This window comes from Patiria miniata, unplaced genomic scaffold, assembly GCF_015706575.1.
Source record: "Patiria miniata isolate m_02_andy unplaced genomic scaffold, ASM1570657v1 HiC_scaffold_5, whole genome shotgun sequence".
In the NCBI taxonomy this organism is placed as follows: Eukaryota; Metazoa; Echinodermata; class Asteroidea; order Valvatida; family Asterinidae; genus Patiria; species Patiria miniata.
Window position 1 is genome coordinate 21,893,639 of NW_024037072.1, and position 22,932 is coordinate 21,916,570.

At 40.2% G+C, this 22,932-nt stretch overlaps 1 protein-coding gene and 1 long non-coding RNA gene across 2 annotated transcripts; one reads left to right on the forward strand and one right to left on the reverse strand.

Moving 5' to 3' along the window:
* Positions 1–326: 326 nt before the first annotated feature.
* LOC119741289 lies at positions 327–22,932 on the reverse strand. The gene is made up of 13 exons (XM_038217041.1): positions 22,899–22,932; positions 15,816–15,950; positions 14,569–14,691; positions 13,920–14,069; positions 13,041–13,163; positions 12,376–12,540; positions 11,171–11,416; positions 8,319–8,453; positions 6,424–6,534; positions 5,440–5,625; positions 2,885–3,068; positions 1,868–2,079; positions 327–845 (listed from the first exon to the last, which is right to left on the reverse strand). Exons 1-13 carry the CDS (start codon positions 22,930–22,932, stop codon positions 610–612), a joined length of 2,040 nt encoding a protein of 679 aa, XP_038072969.1. The 3' UTR covers positions 327–609.
* Positions 3,783–5,278, forward strand: LOC119740907. The gene is made up of 2 exons (XR_005272707.1): positions 3,783–4,276; positions 5,108–5,278. It is a non-coding gene; the product is annotated as an uncharacterized LOC119740907 (long non-coding RNA).

Below are 22,932 nucleotides of genomic sequence, written 5' to 3' on the forward strand. Positions count from 1 at the left end.
CAAAAATGATAGCAAGATCGCCCGATTCGGTCCAGTAGTTTTTGTTCTAGAGCCTAGTTTGTGAAACAAAGTTGGGAGTCATTTTGTCCTGATGAACTACTAAACCGTGTGGCTTAATTGGACAGAGGGATTCATTGTCATGCAATAGTAACCACATGACAGATGTAAGCTTCACAAAATAGGCTCTGCTGCAAAAACTACTGGACCGAATCGGGAGATCTTGGTAGCATATTTCTTCTAAAAAGATTCTCCATCCATTGGTACAGGTGGTTTGCGTCTCAAGGTAGTGGAAGCATGCCGTTCTGGTTTTTTTTTGTGGGCAATCCTGTATAGGCAAATTCTGCGAATTACAAGCCATTACTCAAGATGAACCACACTCGCACGTTTTCGTAGATGACCTTGTGGTAACCATTTCGGTTGACATAGCATTGAGTGCACGCATACGACCTGCAAGTGAGCATGGTTTCACCACAGTAATGACTTGTAATTGGAGGTTGCTGAATGAGTCTGTTCCGGATACTTCACCAACTGCGTTACCGAGATTTACCTATTACCCCGACACTGCATGACGACCGGGAAGGTCTGGTTTTGGACCTCTTTCTTTTTTGTTTAAATGGAGCTGTCGCCACTGCCAAAGGAGCTGTCGCTGCCCTCGTTGGCCAGCGTGCAGAAAGGTTGGAACCCGCTCCACCTGCCGCACTGCTGGCACACGCGCTGCGAGTTGCCATTGACCCGGTAGGCGGGGTCGCAGAAGAATGAGACTTGATCGCCAAGGCCAAAGCTGTTGCCCGAGCGCACGCCGTTCAGGGGCTCTCCGGGGTTGGGGCACACTCCAGACACACCTTCTGCAAAAGAACAGGTGAGAAAGTCCATATCAATCGAGAGGGTCTCAGTTTATTAAAGCCATGAGAATGCAAATTTGAAGCAAATTTGACGTCACAAAAATGTATTCCTTCCTTCCTTGAAAGTGCAGCCTCATTATGTATGAGAATAAATGCACTTGCCAGAAACACCAGGGCGAACCCCTTCTCTTAGCGAAAAGTGTTAATAGGTTCTTTTACGTGCATTATACAACACACAGGACCTACGGCTTTACGTCCCATCCGAAGGACGAAGCAATGGTTAAGTGCCTTGCTGAAGGGCACAATGTCCAGACCCAAGCTTGAACCCACACCACTGTTGCCCCTGAAACACCAGAGCATGAGTTCGGTGCTCTTAACAAGGCCTTGACACTCACGGTGAAATTAGCCGGAGTCTAAGTACGTCCAACTTTGGCAAATTCAGAGCACAAATACCTGCCGGGGAGTCACACACCTTTATAAAGGTCCTTGGGATTTTACAAATTACCTTGTTATAACAGGTACCTTGTATTATCAGTACTAGAAAACAAAGAAACACAAAGACTTGGGACCTAAAGTTTTGCTTGCTATGAGCAGGATGTTGTATTAACAGTACTCTTCTTATCAGGGTTCGACTGTACGTACTCGTGTTCACTTTCCAAACAAGTATAAACTGGCCTTGATACCTCGAAACCGTCAGTAATGTAGTTCCAAAATATTTTGTACCAATGCAGTATGACTAACTGAATCGTGACTGTCCACCACAAACTGACTGTAACATTAATAAACTTCAAATTTTGAGGTTAATGCTTATTTGGAAGAGTACAACACCAGGTTTAAAATGAAATTGATTGGACAACTACTTTCCCACTGGAAATTATTGTTTTTCATTGTCGATAAAAACGAATTCTTAGTGCAAAATCGACAGCCTAAAAGTACTGGAAGCTCCCAGTTTTGGACTTGAATTTAGTACGGACTTAACTATGGGAATATCTGCAATTCATGATTGTTGTTGACGGATAGCTTACCGGGTATGATGAAGGTGACAACTTCGCAACCGTTGCTTCCGTCGCCGCACTGCGCGTCCCGGGCCGTACTGGCTGTCACCAGTTGCGATTCCCCGGTGCAGTTCTGCAGCACGCCCACCTGGCTCATTCTGTCACTCAAGACGTTGGCGCAGATGGAGCCCGACGCCCCAGTTGTGTATTCTTCGTACAGGAAGAAGTTCTCTCCGTAAATTCTGGAGAGAAAAAAAGAGAAGGAAAAAAAAAAGAAGAAAGTCTGAAATTATTTCACAGCTATTTTAAAATTACCAACTTGGTGCATAAAAACTGTGGTCCCTGTTCATGAATGGTAGATTGCGTTTCGTGACGGATTGTGAGAGCTCCATTTGTGGAACGCACTGAGTGTCTGTGTAGTCTTTGGGCGAGACTGGATTTTGGATTATGTTTGTGTAACGTACAGCCAGTCCCCAGCGGTGATGCATGGCGCAGCTGGCAAGCGCAGGCAACGGACATCAATAGTAGAGGGTGCTATCGACGAGACAAATCAAATTCACTCTTGGCGAATTCGGCATGCCTCCCTGACAAATTACGAGCATACCTCACATGCTCGCTTTAGCCCAAGACTATGCAGACAGGAACATAATCCAAAATCCAAATGCACGATGTCATACCAAAATGTGTCATAGTAAATCGTGACGTAGTAAGCAGGACTTCCGATGCAGCGTAGTATAAACGAGTCCTGTTTATTACGTCACGATTTACTATGTTTTGTTTGCTGCCCCCAACGACGACTTTTACACAAATTGCACGTTCAGGTCAAAACAGGACCTGATAAACAGCTCTCAAAAGTACCTTTGTACTCATTTCATGACAGACACAATAGTCGTTTTTATTTCATCACACCTTCGGCTACATATACCCGAAACATGACGGAAATGTCTTCGAGCATTCCACAACCTCTTTAAAACCCTCCCGATCTTTTTGTGCGTTTTAAATACACAATCACGTGGGAAAAAAAAAATTGTCCTTGCTGCGACTTACATGATGGGTATCTGTGCAGCCGGTCGCGTGCAGCCAGCATCGTAGCAAGTCCTGACCTTCAGGCATTTAGTTGGAGTGTACATGACGGCAACGATCCACCAAGTGAAGTGGTCGGTGTCGTAGGTCCAAGCGGGTCCGTCTACGCTATCCCTGATCGTGCCCGTACCATCCTTGATCCACTTGCCTGCAAAATCAAAATAAGCAAATTCAAGAAAAATAACCGAATGCGTATGCCAGCAGTGAAGAACCACTACAGGGAGAGTAAAATATAACGAAACCCAAATGGCAGGACCAATTTTTGAATGAAGTTTTGCCTGTAGCATTTTCAATATCTAAGATATGAAAGTCCAGTCAATAAGCTTTCTCATAGTACAAGAATCATTCAATTGTACCTTTCAAGTTACGGAACTTTTGAATGCAAACACCGTTTTAAAGTTCTGTCCACGGATCACAAAACAAGTAAGGCGTTCTTTCAGCAAATGGAAAACAATTCTCACACGGATGTATGTGAATTGTTTTCGTTTTTGCTAAAAGAACACTTACCTTTCTTGTGATCCGTGAACAGAACTTTAAAACGGCGTTTGTGTTCAACATTCCGTAACTTGAAAAATACATGAGTGATTTGAATGATTCTTATACTAAAAGAAAGCTCACTGACTGGGCTTTCACATCCTAGATTTTGAAAGTGCAACAGGCACCCAGTAAAGTACGATCTATCTCAACTAATTTGCAGCGCCCACTGCTATGCCAGATTCAAAATGACCAGGGTCCCATTTCATCACACTGCTAAGCACACAATTTTCTGCTAACTGAGCCTCTATCGATTTCATGGCGACCATTAAAAACAGTAAGCACGGCTAAAGGAATTTTCACCAGTACATACTGTAACCAGGTCGGGTTGCAGTACTTACTTTTCCCCGACTGGTTCCTTACTCCAGCATTATTTCATACCAAACTTTTGTAACTTCGTGTTTGTGTAGATTCACATGTGAGCAGCCATTGCGATCATGCTTTTTGCCTAGCGCCCTCTCGCGGCCAACTAAACTTTTTTTAACAGCGCGCGCCGCCTAGAATTTGGCTCAACTATGCGATGGGCGTAGCGAGCGTGCAAGTTTTGCATTCCAACGCGCTTTGTTTAAGCGGAATAGTTGACATTCCGGGCGTTTTGGTATAGTTTTCTTGTAGGGCCTGCTGCGGAATATTGTTGATTTCGATCCAACACATCGTTGAATTCAGACCATCTATTACGAGCGCTTACACTCTCCACTTTTATTGCAATTTTGAGAGAGGCTCCCTATACTAGCAGTAAAATATTTACATCTACATTGTATTTTCACTGCTGATCGTCGATTTTCACATCGGAGTAGGCATGAACGTAGATCTTCCCAAGTGGTGAGTAAATCCTTTGTCTGATATTTCACATTTTTATGCCTGAAACATTTTTATGCCTCAAACATTTTTATGCCTAAAATCTTTTTATGCCATCATGTATGAAACATTCTGGTCTTTTGTATGTTGGTTTATTGCCAGAATTAAAGGCCGTCAAAACGGACACGGCCGGAAATTTGTCTTGTAATCACGACTGATTATTAACTTTTGAAACAAATCTGTCGTCGTGATTTGCAAGTATTTTTGAGAATGATTTTAATGATTCTCTATTTAATTCTTGCATGAGATGGCAAAAAGGATTTTTTGTTGACTTTATTTTATACTTTAAACATTTCGGGTAAACACCGTCCATTTATTTTAACACAATCTCCTACTATTTTAATATTTTTCGGCATTTCGGAAAACAATGTTATTAAGCACTTTATTTTTGTGAACTTCAAATTTTCCTTTTGAAACAAACACAAATTGGAACTTATGAGCAACACAAGTACACTAACTTCAACTGAAATTTTAGTGTTGCCATAATATTTACGTTCTCATTTATCTTTTGAAATAGACTTTTCCCATTTCCCCAAAACTATCAGTTTTCTATTGCTATGATCATTCGGGAATTTGTTATTAGGGCATGGTATTATATTCTGATTTCATTTTATAACATAACTTGGCGAATAATTCATTTCTATTTTTCGGATTTAAAATTACATTATATGTACATAAAATATCCATATTCTTGCATAATTGCCATTTAAATAATTCTCCATTTGGGCAACAGTCATTTTATGCCACAGTAATTCCCATAATTCATTAGACATTTATTGTTTTTATGCATTTCAGATTAATATCCTTGGAGCTACTTCATTAGCCATTTCCCTTTTGACTGTCGTTTTTTATACACCCAACCAAGTTTCTAATATAATTCTTGTGTAAATACCTAATAATTTGTATATATATTGTCTCTATTTGTATTATAAATAAACCATTTCATATTTGTGAGACAACAGAAAACATTCGCTCTACCCAAATCATTTTTTAGTGGAACCCCTCGGACAGAAGGAGAGTGCCACATTTTAAAAACTAACTAATTCCACTCTCCCCGGTTACACATACCTCAGAGAAAAATGTGGTTATTAAATTAGTGCCGTAACAATAAAAGTTAAGATACCCACCTTGCTCCTCATCGAAGTAGTACGCTGCCAGAGTCTCACCGACACCCAGCTGCTCCATGTACATGTACATGTAATCCTTCAGGAGGAACGTCATGGAGGCAGGCCTCCTCAGGTTAACCCTGCGGCCTTGCTCGTCGAGTAAGGACAACTCCGCAGCCCCTAGAGGGATCAAGCGCTGACCTGGCTCTGTGTGGCACAAAGACACAATCACCAATGTGAGTTATTGCAGAGTGAAGTAAGTAAACGGAGCAGTATGGCTCATCAGGCCAGCATTTATCTCCGGTTTCCTTTGTGTGAAACGACCGAGAACATTTCTATTCTACCTGGGTGTGATACCAGTCCATTGCAGGTTGCTTGTAAGGCAATGTTGCATGGCCGTTGATGGATGAGAACCGGGGGGGGGGGGGGGGGGGGGGGGGGGGGGGGGGGGGGAAGAGGAGGAGACATGTGCAATCCCCCCACTTTTTAAAGTGGGTGGAAAGACACATGTCATATTGTTTGTCCCCCCACCTTTTTTGGTCCCTGAATAACAATTGTGGCCTACATTTTATCCTATAACTCAGAAGAGCTGATTCAGTGACTCTTAACTCGAAAATGTTGTTTAAATGATGAAAATATGCCCAAAATATTTGTTAAAGTGATCAGAAATTGCTTCACCTCGCACTACAGAGTGTCTCAAATCCAACATTTTCCAGGGCCCGCTTGTAATTTAGCCCGAATCACACACTACAAGGGTTACTTCTGATCAAGGTATGTCCCCCTCAATGTCCCCTTCCCCGCAGCGATTGACGCCCTTGTAATGTTTGTACCGATTTATACTCCTGGGTGGAGAGAGGGAAGTGGGGGTAAAGTGGCTTGCCCAAGAACACAACACATGCATGTATCAGCAGCAAGTTCTGAACCACTGACCATCTGATCGTGATTCGTAAACTCTACCAACTAGACCCCACTCCCCACAACCACAATTAACGGCAGATAGAGTACCTCCTTCGACTTTGCCAAGGTCCGGCAACGCTGCCAGGGCGTCGGGGCTAGAGACGTCTACTCCTTTGTAGTTGACTTCGACCAAGGTGCGGTCACGTGCTCTCAGGGCTCCTGTACGAACAAGGAGAAGACCAGAAACAAGACCATTTAATTTCAATACATATGGTCCCCAACGGTTCTTTGATTCATTTCCCATTCAGTCTGTCACACAGTTAAATTACTGAAAACCACTGTGTAAAAATGAAACCTTACATTCAAAATACGCAACAGTACTTGCCAAGTAAAACTTTTAGCCAATAAAGTGATAATGGAAAAAGTTTAAGGGAGAAAACAAGGTTTGGGGAGTGTTGCGAACTGATAAACGATCGCTGCCGTGGCTGATTATGCCTTGAATCCCTCCCCATCTGTGAGCCAGACAAACTGCTCTGACATAGTAATCCGGAGTTATTTTTAGGCTTGTACCATGGGGCAAAATCTTCATATTTGATTCAGTTGGTCACATCAAGAGCAAATAGTCTTGTCAGTGAATCTTTTGCAGTGCTGTTCCCGTCTTACTGAGTTGAATTTGTGGAAGGGCAAACAGTTAAGTTTTGAGACCTGACAATAACGCACTACAGGGCAAGTAAAAAAAAAACGCATCCCAAATGGCAGGACCAATTTGGAATGAAGTTTTGCCTGAAGCACTTTCAAAATCTAGGATATGAAAGCCCAATTCATAAGCTTTCTTTTAGCACAAGAATAATTTCAAATCACTCATGTACTTTTCAAGTTACAGCATTATGAACACATGCCACTGTTTAAAGTTCATTGCACGGATCACAAAAAGTGCTCTTTCACTAAAAGTTTTCTTTCAGCAAAACAAATACAATTGACATGCATGAGAATTGTTTTCGTTTTGCTGAAAGAACACGTGTGTTTTTGGTGATACGCGGAATGAACTTTAAAATGGTGTCATGTGTTCAAAATGCCGTAACTTGAAAAGTACATGACTGATGTTAATGATTGTTGTACTAAAAGAAAGCTCATTGATTGGGATTTCTTATTCTACATTTTGAATGTTCCGACAGGCAAAACTTCATTCCAAAATTGGTCCTGCCATTTCAGATGCGTTTTTTTTTTTTTACTCACCCTGTAGGACAACATTGATAAACCTTGGTTACCATTGGTCATTGGTCATCACAACGTTTTAAATAATCTAAATATCTTGGACGAGGATAATAACAGCATTAACGACGGCTGTTTGTGTGAGATTTTGTTCGTTCATGAAACAGTCGTTGAATCAGCTCCGCCCATCATTTTGAAAATAATTTTTGTCCGACTTTCCTCTGAATTGTGCGGCAATTCTAAACACTTTGTCACAAGTAAAATTGCAATTTCATGCTACTTTGCGCACAAAGCTGTGAGTGTCTTGTATCAGCCTTGATAATAACCGACTCCAAAACAATCATGGGATTTACTGGTAAAATAAAGGTCGTTTTTAGTCGCTTCGCCACAACCTACGCCGCCTAAAATGATTGTGCATTAGTTATGTCATAATTTGTAGCGCAAAGTCGCTGACTTACCCACTGAGAAACTTTCATGAAATTGTCATAATTGAAATGTTCCGCATCCAAATTTAGCGCAACTTACGAAATAAATTGGGGTCCAAGTGGAAGCAGGCTGCTCGTGGCTTAATTGTTTTTAGAATTAAAATACAGGGTGGGTTTAAAAAAACTGCAATAATGTAAAGGATCCATTTTTGTTTTAAAAACCAAGTTGAAGTTTTTAACTTTTTTTTACTGATGGTAATGCACAATGCAACAGCAACCAAGTCCTGCAATATGGCTTTGATACAGTGGAGACCATTATTTTAGATTAAGTGAAAGAAAAAAAAAAAGGACAAAATCAAAACCTACCCTCAGGTAAACTCAGTCGGAAGCCAGATTTGTCCTCGTCGATGTTGCCAAACTCAAAGTACTTGGAGGTGTCCTTATTGTAGCGGAAAGCCGCATACTCATCAAAGCTCTTCATGGGAATCGGGACAACGTTCCCTGTGGTGAGTCACAAAAAGCAAGTAAATGAATGTTAAACACCAATAACATTAACGGTATACAAATGCTTCAAAGCTCTTCCAAATTATTACCCTTGATTATCGGGCCGTGAGATTAGTTTTTGGCAGCATTTTGAGATCAACTCAACCTGGTCTCTACCCTCAATGTAACCAGTTTTACCCCTGGCTGGACGGGGAGAGGCAATTACAGTAAAGTGTCTTGCCCATGAACACAAAAATCAAGAGCCCAATTAGACATCGTAACTACACATATATGAACCTCCTTCTGGTTGAACATGATAGAAATTGACGCTGTACGCACATTTTCTTTAAACTCCTTGGTGGAGAGAGGCACTTACAGTAAATTATCTTGCCCAAGAATACAAAAATCAAGAGCCCAATCAGACACCATAACTACACATACATGAACCTCTTTCTGGTTGAACATGGTAGACATTGTCGCTGTCCACACATTTCCATTATACTACTGGGCGGAGAGCAATTGAAGTAAAGTGTCTTGCCCAAGAACACAAACATCATACTTCCCATTTTAAACCACAACTATAACTACCTCCTTCTGGATGAACATAGTAGGACTATTCGCTTTCCACAAAATTTACTTACACTCCTTGGTGGAGAGAAGCCATTGTAGTAAAGTGTCTTGCCCAAGAACACAAACACAATGATTCCCATTTTGTACCATAACTATATGTACCTCCTTCTGCCTCAACACAGTAAAACCTGTTGGTGTCCACAACACCCTTACCAAACTAGACTGCTATAATAGCATGTGCATAGCAGTTCAATAGCATTTAAACAGCATGTGCATGCTATTATAGCATCCACATAGCATTCACAAAAAATGATGACTGGATGACTGCTAACTTAAGCAGTCCATATAGCATTCTCAATAGCATGCAGAATGAAAATAGCATTCCAAATAGCATGCGAGCTTCAAAGCATTCTGCATAGCATGCAAGTGAAAGAGGGAGGACTGCAAATTGAGTACAGCATTCCAATTTAGCAGTCAATTGTAAAATAATTTTAAAGTATAGCATTCCATGGCTAAACATAGCCTGCACAATAGCATTTCAATATAAAAGCCAATCATATCATGGACTACAAGTCACATGATCAGTGATGGCCTTGTGCATTCCACAGATTAACAGTCAGTGTGGGAAATTTGAAAACTGCAGTCAGTTGAATATTGTCAGTGCAGAGTGCAGTATAGGCTGCACTTAGTTTTGCAAGAAATTGTAGAAAGCATGGACATTACCTTATGGCATGAATGCTTGTGGATATAATTTCATGTTCACATGCATGCACTCAACCTGTACATTGTTGTACATGTACATGACAAAATACACTGGATGACTGGCTGAAAGTCTTTGGAATTGACAACTTAAAAGCAACAGTTGAACCAAGCAATATGGAGCCTCCATACACATGTATGCAACACACTCACAAACTGCTTGTATTTGGTAAGTCTACAGTTTGTACTACCAATGGGTCTATATTCCTACATGGTGGGTATTCAGTTTTTGGCTAGATGAAGACAATTTTATTCTGGCTTTGAGTATGTTAGTGTTCATGGTGTATGTGATGTTGAACATTCCTTCATCCAATTGATTGAATTTTTGAATCAGCTGGATATCGGATGATAACTGTTTTTAATTGTGATGCCAACTGGAATAAAAGTGACTACTGGTTGCTTCAAAGATAATTCAAATTATAAGCAGAGAATTGTTGCATTAAATTTCTGGCCATTGCTTTTATAAGCATGACAATGTTAAACAAAAACAAAGAGTGTCCCCATGTTTGTACAGCAATTCTGAGGCTGATAAAGTCTTAAAGAACAATTTTCTTATTTCATATATTGTGATCACAGTCTGTATACATAGGTCTATTAAATTTCAAAATGGTGTTAGCTGTGTTAAATATGGTTCAATACATGAAATTATTAAAGCTGATATAACACAAGTAATTTTTGGTATAAATTGTGACATTGAAAATGTATGTTGTAGGATGCCCGTGTCCATGTCACGGTATAGCAGTCATGATAGCATTCACATAGCATGCATCATAGCATGCGAATGCTATTCTCATAGCATGCGAATGCTATTCTCATAGCATGCGAATGCTATTCTCATAGCATGCGAATGCTATTCTCATAGCATGCGAATGCTATTCTCATAGCATGTGAATGCTGTTATAGCATTCACGTTTGCATGCCTAAATAGCATTCTCCATAGCATGCGAATGCTATAGCTCATTTACATAATTCGGGCTTCTGACATGCTATAAAACTGCTATCTGATTGCTATCCTCAAGGAATGCTATGAAAAATGCTTTAGGAAGTACAGACATGGTTTTTTGTGAATGCTATCAAATGGCAGTTCTCATAGCATTCGCATGTTAATTGCATGCTAAAGGAATGCTAAATGACTGCAGTCAAGTTTGGTAAGGGCTTTTCTTTATTCTCCCGGATGGAGAGAGGCAATTGTAGTAAAGTTTCTTGCCCAAGGACACAAACATCATGATTCCCATTTCCATTTACACCATAAATATATGTACCTCCTTCTGCCTAAACATAGTAAACCTTGTCCCTGTCCACAAATTTTCTTTATACTCCCGGACGGAGAGAGGCAATTGTAGTAAAGTGTCTTGCCCAAGAACACAAACATGAACCCCAGTCAGACATTGTAAGTATACACATACCTCCTTCTGGTTGAACAAAGTAGGACTTAATACTGTGCACAAATCTGTCTTTGGTAGCTACTAGCTGCAGGGTGATGCCGGAGGGGACCTGCAACGTCGCGAGACCGTTAAGATCCGTTGTGGCCTCTGCTATGATAACGGTCTGTCCGTCGCTGCGCTCCACCTGGGCCTTGACGCTGACCTCACTGAGCGGAAGGTCACCCTCACCCTTGTCGACGACGACAATCATGACAGAAATGGTTGAGGCTACGTTGAGAGAGATATATACAATCCATGCATTCATAAAATGAGATTCGTCTGTTGACGTTTGTTATAAATTTTGTTACGGTAATACAAGCATGTCATTTACAGTAAAAAACAAAGCTGTGAATTCCTTGTTTCATTCTTGATAATTTGTGCAACGACAGATTCCATGACAGTCAGTAAAATTTTGCATTTTCACTTTGTATGCCTTAAAGGTAGGGTACATTTACATTGTATATTGTCATTTGTGAATTTTTTTTCGTTTAAAGCTGCAAAAGTGCTAACAATTATACAAGTGCTCAAAAACTAACCTGATGAAGTTTTAGCACAGTGAATGCTGTACATTCTAAGAACGCAATATTCTAAGAGCTCGGTTTCAATTCAAAAATTTCCAGGTCATATTTTGAATTGCGACTGAAATCAGCATCTGGGATACGTTCTCATTGCAGTTACGCGATGTCACGCACTTAACTGACGAATAAGAGCAACCGCGCTCGTGTGTGCGTCGTGTAAACGTTTGCGCCTACCCATACACGGATACCCCAAATTACAAACAAACCACTAAAGAAAATGTCCAAAAATGTGTCACTTGACATATCTTTGGAAATGGCCTTCTTTTATTGTTTTCTTCAAAATGACAGCATGCCAGAAAGAATACTTTTTGGATAGCTGCAAATGATATACTCTACTATACGCCGTTTGAAATGACAGGGCAGACATATACTCAAAACATACGCTTACAAAACTACGGAGGGAAAAACAAACAAGTTCAAATGTCCCCCTCTGCGAATTTGTCTACCATCTCCCACAATGCGCTGGGAAAAATGAACTCTCCGTGGCAAACTCTTGGTGGCACACTGCATTGTGAATCGCCCGAATTAAATCACTGACAAAACGTGAAATGCGTCATGACTGAAACGTTGAACAACTATATCCTATTCAGAGCTACCGGGAGTACATACGATTGCAAGTTTCACCGTCCCCAACAAACGTCGGTGGACACGGCCCGCACTGATACTGCTTGATAGAGGTGACGCCCTCTCTTGGTAGTTCGCGTTCAGCACTGACGGGCATGTCGGTACACTCCACATCTTGGAAGCAAGGTTTGTCCAAGCAAGTCGTGGTATCTGAGTAAAAGATAGAACATGCCAGGGATTTAGTTAAGATGCACAAGTATGCCCAAACCATACAGAATTGTTCTAAATGCCCTGAAATTATTTGGAGGGAAGACTTCAGGTTTATTGCTTAAAGTCTTTGTTCAAAGCATAAATGTTATAAGATCAATTCCCTCAATAAAAATTTCAAAAATCACTATAAGATAATTGGAACAAGTTTTTGTTGCAACAAATTCATTGCAATTACTTGTGATGGGTCTTTAACTAGCAGTGTCTTTTAATTTTCTGTCTGAAGACATATCTTCAGCCATTTTTGTTTGGGGATTTTGAAAGCGTTTCCAGAAAAAATTCAATGACTCTTTACAGGATATCTGATCAATCATTCATTGCTCAAAAAGCAAAGATGTGAAACAGTCTTTGCATTATGCCACACGTTCATTTTTAGTTCATTGAAATACTTTCGAGAAACCCGTCTCCATGTGTGAGATTTCAATCGACCTTTGAGTACCTACCAATTGGAACGCATTTGTTTCCGTCGCCCTGAAAGCCATCATTGCATCTGCATTGGAATCCCCCGACAACATTGACGCAGTAAGCGTTAGGGTCACAGCGATTATTGCCACATTCGTTCTCATCTGGAAAAAAAAAAAAAAAAAAACCTTGAAAATAAAGCTCCAAGCATGCCAAAGCTGATAAACAGGCTTTCAATATTCACACTTTTGTAAAGTTTTGGACAGACTTTATATTGATTAGACAAGACTTTAGACAGACTTCGGGTTTTGCCCCAGGATTGGGCTCATCACATTAGCAGCCAACCAAACTCAAGATGTGCGACAAGTTTGTGGATCTGACTGAAGGTCACAGGTTAAAACCCCGCTCCAGTCAATTTCTTTGCTCAAGTGTGAAAAAAAAATGAATAGACTTATAATTGGAGGCAAACTGAAAAGGTCTTCAAAACCCAAGTAAGGATGAAGCAATTGAGACAAGATAAGACAAGACAGGACTGTACGCGATGATTTTGAATGAGAAGCCAAAGACTTGTGACTTAAAAAAAAAACACTCAAAATGAGACAAAATGATTGAGACAAGATAAGATAAGACTTGATACAAGACTTGTGATTGTTAAGACAAGATTCTGAACTAGAAATAAGCTCATTACTCCCAACAGACTCAATAACTGGAGTGGCGAACTGACTAAAAAGGACTTAAGAACAGACCAAGAAATTGAGACAATGAACTCTCTGTGGCAAACTCTTGGTGGCACACTGCATTGTGAATCGCCCGAATTAAATCACTGACAAAACGTGAAATGCGTCATGACTGAAACATTGTACAACTATATCCTGTTCAGAGCTACTGGGAGTACATACATGTACGATTGCAAGTTTCACCGTCCCCAACAAACGTCGGTGGACACGGCCCGCACTGATACTGCTTGATAGAGGTGACGCCCTCTGCTGGTAGTTCGCGTTCAGCACTGATGGGTACGTCGCTACACTCCACATCTTGGAAGCAAGGTTTGTCCAAGCAAGTCGTGGTATCTGAGTAAAAGACAGAACATTCCAGGGATTTAGTTAAGATGCACAAGTATGCCCAAACCATACAGAATTGTTCTAAATGCCCTGAAATTATTTGGAGGGAAGACTTCAGGTTTATTGCTTAAAGTCTTTGTTCAAAGCATAAATGTTATAAGATCAGTTCCCTCAATAAAAATTTCAAAAATCACTATAAGATAATTGGAACAAGTTTTTGTTGCAACAAATTCATTGCAATTACTTGTGACGGGTCTTTAACTAGCAGTGTCTTTTAATTTTCTGTCTGAAGACATATCTTCAGCCATTTTTGTTTGGGGATTTTGAAAGCGTTTCCAGAAAAATTCAATGACTCTTTACAGGATATCTGATCAATCATTCATTGCTCAAAAAGCAAAGATGTGAAACAGTCTTTGCATTATGCCACACGTTCATTTTTAGTTCATTGAAATACTTTCGAGAAACCCGTCTCCATGTTTGAGATTTCAATCGACCTTTGAGTACCTACCAATTGGAACGCATTTGTTTCCGTCGCCCTGAAAACCATCATTGCATCTGCATTGGAATCCCCCGACAACATTGACGCAGTAGGCGTTAGGGTCACAGCGATTGTTGCCACATTCGTTCTCATCTGAAAAATAAAAAAAAAAATACCTTGAAAATAAAGCTCCAAGTATGCCAAAGCTGATAAACAGGCTTTCAATACTCACACTTTTGTAAAGTTTTGGACAGACTTTATATTGATTAGACAAGACTTCAGACAGACTTCGGGTTTTGCCCCAGGATTGGGCTCATCACATTAGGAGCCAACCAAACTCAAGATGTGCGACAAGTTTGTGGATCTGACTGAAGGTCACAGGTTAAAACCCCGCTCCAGTCAATTTCTTTGCTCAAGTTTGAAAAAAAAATGAATAGACTTATAATTGGAGGCAAACTGAAAAGGTCTTCAAAACCCAAGTAAGGACGAAGCAATTGAGACAAGATAAGACAAGACAGGACTGTACGCGATGATTTTGAATGAGAAGCCAAAGACTTGTGACTTAAAAAAAAAACACTCAAAATGAGACAAAATGATTGAGACAAGATAAGATAAGACTTGATACAAGACTTGTGATTGTTAAGACAAGATTCTGAACTAGAAATAAGCTCATTACTCCCAACAGACTCAATAACTGGAGTGGCGAACAGACTAAAAAGGACTTAAGAACAGACCAAGAAATTGAGACAAGACAAGAAATGAGATTCAGGACTTATTTAATTTGAGTAAACTTCAGAACACTGTTAGGACAAGATTCTGAACGAAAAATAAGTAGGCCTACCTTTACTTGAAACTGACCCAATAAACGGAGATATAATAGGGACTTGAGTACAGAATAAGGACTTAACAACGGACCAGAAATTGAGACAAGACAAGAATTAAGATTCTGGACTTAATTTGCGTTTCAGAACTCTGTTAAGATTCTGAACTGAAAATAAGTACATTACTTCGAACAGACCCAATAAATGGAGACATAATGAGGACTTGAGAACAGAGTCTAAACAGACCAAGAAATTGAGACTTTTGGAAGTCTGTTAAGACAAGATTCCGATTTCATCCGGACTCGATAATATTCTGCAGTTGGATGAAATCTAACACTGCAAAGAACTTTAGGGAAAGACAGAAATTGGGAATGACCCCAGACAAATTGAGACAAAATTCTCAACTTCATTCCAAGACTATCTGGGGCTTCAGGGCATCATCGACGGGTAACTTACCCACGCAATCCAGCTTCCCATTGACGTAGGCAAACTTGTAGCCGACTGGACAAAGACGCATGTAGTTACTGTAGGTATTTTTGCATTGCCTGTCCTGTGGGCAATTAGCAGTGCCCAACGTGCATTCATCAACATCTGTCAGAAAAAATTCCAGACACAGAGAAACACAGAGAAATGGCAAAAGCATTGTGCTAGCTATTGTTCAGATTTCCATCATGAGGTAGTCGCTACAAAAACGCGATGGTTTCTCCATTGATGGGGGCCTTGTGAGAGCACAGTGATCGCTAGTACTTGTCCAGATTCCTCTGTGAAGGAAATGAGCTGGCCCGAGGCTATTTACGGCGCTGGCTATTAAAGCCAAGATGTACACGTTTGCAAGTCTACAAGTTGTTCCTTCTGATAAGGAAGGTCAACTCGTGGTTCATAATCCACAAGCAGACTTATCCTGATGGCCCAATCTTACTGCATCAAGTTCAGTTAGTTTTGACAGGCATCAATAGTATATTAAAGTTACATGTATGCATTTAACATTGCATTTGGTAATACTGCATTGGCTTTATAGATCGGGCCGCGGGGCGGAGTAGCTTCAGTTTTCATCGGTTGCTATGTGTTGACCATTCAGTTTTCACTGGTTGCTAGGTATTACAAACCAGCACTTCATAAAAGAAGCATTGAGTTTCAAGAACATTGGTCTGGGAGAAAGATAAGTAAAAATTTGCCGGATGTCAGCGCCTACCTGTAGCTAATGTGTTGGGCGGTTTTATATTCTAATTTAATTAAAATGGTGTAACTTTTTATTCCACAGCACAATCTTTATTATGTTCAAAATACGAAATTAATAATACATGAATACAGATATTTCAAAACAAAAAAAGGTTGACATTATTTTGCACCTCTGTGTGTGTGCAGTGGAAATTCAACACGACAGTACAGCAAATGATCAACATTTTTTGTGTGTAGTAAGCATGATGTGATCAAGTTTAAAATAAATGGGAAAGAATCAAAGATTCCCATATCTGGTCATCAGTAATTTTTCCCTTAAATGACCTATAGTATCAGCCATCGGAAAGTGATAATTCGTCCTAAAAAGTCAAACTTAGCAGGGACAAATTTTGAGTTTTTACTGAGATTTTCAGACTAGTCCCATGGGTTTGTGCACAGGGTGACAAGTGATGGCCAGATATGGGAATCTTCATGTTGGAAATAATGAAATGTGTCTAAGGGGGCACACAAAAGAGCATTAGGCACAGAAAAATTGAGGCTAAACTGTAACAAACATTGAATTTGATGAACGTATCGATATACAACGACATGATACAGCGCACACTGCATGTCATATTCCTGTGCAGGCGCAGGCCGTGTCAAATTATTATTTTTGTACAGCGATTTCTAAGGTTTTCAAGAGATCGACACGCACAATCGTGAAAGTACAATGCTACTTACTAACGTTGTCATCATGGATAGTTTCACCATCTTATCTGACGATCTGAACGCAGATATTTTTCCTTCCGAAAGTCGAAGACGAGCGAGGTTCCCGAGTAGCAGACGATGCTTATTTTGTGCATTTCGAAATCAACCTGACAAAGAGGGCGCTATTTAATCAGGAAAGAGGGCGCTATATTCATCAGGAAAAATCAGGTTATGTACGGTCCTTTGGTTTTATTGTTGACTTGACATGGTGTATGTATCTTGGCATTTCTCGCTAGTTACAGACCATGTGCCTTTTGTTTACCAATTGGATGTTGTGGTCATGTGAATTTATAACTTATTGTTTGATTTTTTAACTAATTGTTTTATTTTTTTATCATTTGTTGCGTGTTTATTAAATTTATAACTCGAGTGAAAGTGTGCATAGGCTTTCGTAGCTACCACTTTTATAAATAAGATAATTTTGTTGATGCTGTTCTTGGATTTTTTTAAATCCCATTTCCCATAGAAACGCCGAAGGATAAGTTCATAATCTTACTTCATCTCAGAACTTCCGCAGCGCACAACAATTCAGTCATCTTCACCCATAAATAAGTACTCACATACATCCCCACCCGCGCCCGCCGTCCAAAAGTCATACGTACTCATCCGATATAATTGCAAACACATAACCCCATCAAACGTCAAGTACAATCACTAGTAGACACGTTTCCTAAAAAGATTCGCCCTTGTCTCCTCTTGCTGTCTTTATTAAATAAAGGCGGGAATTATCAACGGAGACCTTGACATTTCACTCAAAGGTCCCAAAATGAAACAAATCAATTGCTTCCCCTCTGTGTAGGAGATCGATTCGTATTTGACTTGATTTGTCAATGTTGGAAGGAAATTAACTGGGGAAGAAATTTGGGGAAGAAACTGTGTCTTTTTTTAAAAGAAAAAAGGAGGAAAACATCCGGGGTGCTTTTAAGGGTACACCCTATTAAATAGGCCACAAATCAGTCCGCTTAGCTCATGATGAATACACTCAAATTATATTCTATATAGGAATTTGGGAATTATTATGGCACTGCATCTCTGGCCTGAACTTGGACTTGGGACACTTCTGAGCATTTTGGATGCAATAATGGGTCCAAAGGTGGCGCTATTTAGCCATGTTGTGGATGGAGGGGTGCACACCTGCATTAAAATTCCCATAAACACTAGTGCTAAATGGTCATACTTCAAAATTCTTTTGCATTTTTAAAATTGTGGACATGCACGATTCAAATTCAAAAGGACACTGTAGGGCTATGGGCTTCGGGCACAGGTACCCCCTCAATGGTTGTTGGCGGGAGACCACTACGAGTTTCGAATGCATTGCATACAACGGCTGATGCTCATGCGAAGACACTATGGATTTTTTTAATTGTGCACATTCATAATAACATTAATTGTGCGTGCTTTGCGCTATGCGCGCGAACCAGTACGGACACGAGGTGCGTCATTTGCACATGTATTTAGGTGAAATCTGACGGCGCGCGCTAAGTTCACCGTTAATGTTCTAAACTAGTGCAGACATGCACATTTCTTGGCTTTAGAAATAAATTATGATTTCTAGGCCAGTACAGTGAAAATATACATTTCTAGGAGTCTATCCTGAGTGGCCAATCAGCAAAGATTATCTAGAACCAGAAGTTGAGTAGAGTGAGAACTTGTGATATGCATGTAATTAAAAAAGGATTCTTCGATTTTTGTTTAAAACTGGAAGTGGATCTCAGTACAAACTGGATGTATTGTAATCAATTAAATTAAGTTTAAAGTAACTTTCTTTCCATAGTAGTAGGCACAATTTCTAATGTGACAAAGTCAAAGACATACGTGCTGAATGCTCAGACTCGATCGAGTCGTGAAACTCAAACTGAACAATGCTTTGAACTGCGAACTTTTCAAGCTCTTGATTTCATGCAACCCAAATTCCACAGGAAAATATCAATTTGTGATCAAAACTTTTGAAACTATAAACCATTTTTTTTTGGTTCCAACACCTTGAAATGGCCTTCCTCATAACCATCACCACCAACTGAGCATCACTACTATTGATGGGCAGTAAAACAAAAATAACAAGTCAGGTGTGTTTACAAACACAAATGCCCCGCAACCGTAACTGTTCCCATGACATAACACCACTCTTTTAACATCAACTTACATTTACCTTGGTCACATGGAACGTTCATTGACAGCATAAGTGTCTTCTGTAGGTTTTATATGAATTAATCCCTAATCCCTATGATCTCAGAATAAATACAAGATTTCTATTGTTTTAGCCACTGTGACATTGACCCTTATACCTTTCGACCCCCAATGCGATAGGCCTATTTGGATTACCAAGAACGATCCACAAACCAAATTTGAAGTTCACATGTAAAACATTTCTCAAGTTATCCCCGGCTGAAAAAAATCTTTTGTTTTAGCCACTGTGACCTTGACCCTTGACCCTTCGGCCCCAAATGCAATAGGCTTTTAAGGATTGCCAAGGACAATCCACAAACCAAATTTGAAGTTCACATGTAAAGTATATCTCAAGTTATCACGCTGACAAAATTTCTTTTGTTTCAGCCACTGTGACCTTGACCCTTGACCTTTCGGCCCCAAATGCAATAGGCTTCTTAGGATTGCCTAGGACAATCTACAAACCAAATTTGAAGTTCATATATAAAGTATTTCTCAAGTTATCGCGCTGACAAAATTTCTATTGTTTCAGCCACTGTGACCTTGACCCTTGACCTTATGGCCCCAAATGCAATAGGCTTCTTAGGATTGCCAAGGACAATCCACAAACCAAATTTGAAGTTCATATATAAAGTATATCTCAAGTTATCACGCTGTCAAAATTTCTTTTGTTTTAGCCACTGTGACCCAACCTCGTGCCCCGTGGGTACGATCTTGCAGCGCCATGTTGTTTCCCATCATGCCTTGCGCGATCGTAACCCCTGGAATTGTGTAATTTAAATATACCAAAATACGGTACATTATAATTAGGGCTGCATTTTATCCGTTTTACGTGCCGACGCCATCTTTAAATTGTTAAAAGTTGTGATTTTGAAGAATCAATCCTTTCAAACACAACGTTTGGACGTTGTGTTAATTAGCAAAGATTTGTATTCAATGTACGTACCCCTTTTGGCCTTTACAACCACAGATACAGGGTTTTTTTGGCGAAAAACGCGGCTGACATAATTCATATCGTACAGGCTTCGCGACTTTTGAATCATATTTTTTTTTTCGTACGTGACGTTACGTGCAAAGCTAAGCACGCGAGCGCGAGCGCATTATGGGTGCGCCCGGCGAGCAATCTTCGAAATGCCCGCGCAGCACGCTGTGAATAGCCATTCAGTGTCATTTACGTCATCATCACAGCCATTAGTGTAAGGAACGAGCACGCGCCCCTGGAGTCGAGGCTGGCTTCTTAGGATTACCAAAAACAATGCACAAACCAAATTTGAAGTTCATATGTTAAGTATTTCTCAAGTTATCGCGCTGACAAGATTTGTCCGGACACACCTCCCCCCCCCCCCACCCCCTGCTGGCTATGTCACTGCATTAGGCCATCAGCTTGGGGGTTTGGTCAGTATCAAATCAGGGCATAAATGATTATAGTGCGCATGCACAAGGTATACCGCCCCTAGAGTGGTAACAAGCATTTTGATGAACATTTTTATAAAAAGGGTGATAACACCTAAAAAGCTGCCACCGCTGCAATGCTATCACATATTTTCCAACTCTGGAGATGAATACCTTGCCAAAAATCGCTATGACCATTATTCCCCTCATTTGATACCGGTTGCCAAAATTTGGACCGAGGCTGATGGCCTACATCATAAACAGCTTCTGCGACATATGTTTGTCTAAAAATACATGTTTTATTGCTTTTTGGTCTTTGCATGGGCATAATAAAATTCTGCTCTGAGCTAAGGAAGGAATGATGCTTACACTGTTGGGAAGATTACTTTTCTGCATTTATATATGAGGAAAATTGAGGTACTACAATAGCAATCAATTATGGCGAACGTAATCACAAAATGGACGAAGACATTGTATTGAATGCCACGTGTGATTTAGTCCAAACGAGCATTCAGAGGTTCCCTTGTTTTCTGGAGCATCCCTGCTGCCAAGAAAAGCGCCACCTATTGTTTGATGGTGCCCATCGTTCGCTTTGAACAGCCCCCCCCCCCCCCCCCCCCCCCACCTTTCTGATTTTTCGGAAGCCGGCTGACCGGTTATAAAATCCATGTTTATCTTTCAGCATGGATCAGGCGAGTGGCAACACTGAAAAAAATGCTTGGGTTAATTTTATCCAAGAAAGGGTGAAAACTGCAACTACCCATTGGTCTATAACCAATTGTTTGGGTTAGAATTTATTTTAAATTCAACCAAAAGTTGTAGTCATTCAAGACCAAATTAAATTTGGTCTAATTTTAGCAGAAATCCTAACCCAAACAATTGGTTATAGAACAACCCAAGTTTGGGTAGTTGCAGTTTCCACCCTTTCTTGGGTGAAATTAACCCAGGCAATTTTTCAGTGGACCTCCCCCCCCCCCACCTCCCCTCCCCCTCTCATCAAAATGACCTTGCTACGCAACTGCTATACATGCATGTGCAGCACCAGAAATGCGTTGACTGGCTTTCTTTTGAAATCAATGTATCAATGTTATTAATATTCATGTGCATCAAGCAGAAAGAACAATACTGAAATTGAAATCATTTTCAGCAAAGATTCGCGGACAATTCACCCTTTCATTTATAATATGCCTTCCTGGTGTTGCGGATAGTCTTTCATCATGGTGACGAGAACGTAAAATAGTTCAAGAAGTTGTACACGTACACGAGGTGCAAGGATGTAACCTGAAAACGGAAGTCCTTTACCCGTCGTCCAAAAATATTCCAATGTTCGGTGGGGGCGCTTGACTCTTTAGTCATGATGACGATGTCAGTCGAGAGGGCGCCCCAAGGGGCCCTTTAAAGTTTGAAAAATTGAAAACCATTTGCCAAAATTGCGATCACAATGCACCCAAACATTCTTTGAACATTAACAAAGTAATCTGCAAAGAATTTAAATGATGACTTCGTAGAGACGGCATTTTGTCCGTTTTTGGAGAGATTTGAAAAGGATCATTTTTTACCTGTTGGATTCACACTCATTCAGTGCCCAGTACCGATGATTGTTGCACAATAATTCCTGATGTTATCGGGTTTTAAAAAAAAAAATTATATATGCATCCGGATACTGTGATGACATTAAACCAAAAGTTAAATGTCAATTAATTCATACAAATAAACTTAAAATTCACCCAGTTACTTGTTACCCTAATAAACTATACAGAAAATCATGTGATAACACAATGATAACACCATGATATTTAGCCAAGAAAAAAAGAGAAAAGGAGGTGTCCGTAAATGGGGCTAAACATTAGGCGAAGGGTTGCCTAACGTGGAGGCTTGAACAAGTTCAAAGAAATCCCCCAAAATAAGAGATTATGGTTATGTTTTTTTTTATAACAATATTATGTCTACGTCAAAAAGTTTTTGTTTACAGGTAAACTTCTTTGATTCAAGTCCCCCGCGTTAGGCAACCCTTCGCCTAATTTCAGCCCAATTTACGGACACTCTTTTTCCTACCTTTTTTGTAATCTGGGCTGAAGAACACTGCCAT

Bases quoted from the DNA above. Each gene is read 5' to 3' on its own strand.
- LOC119741289 (XM_038217041.1), bottom strand. From the start codon at position 22,932: ATGGCAGTGTTCTTCAGCCCAGATTACAAAAAAG. The intron at 14,070-14,568 runs GTAGGTACTCAA...TCTTTTACTCAG, and splicing joins AAACAAATGCGTTCCAATTG to ATACCACGACTTGCTTGGAC. The intron at 12,541-13,040 runs GTAGGTACTCAA...TCTTTTACTCAG, and splicing joins AAACAAATGCGTTCCAATTG to ATACCACGACTTGCTTGGAC.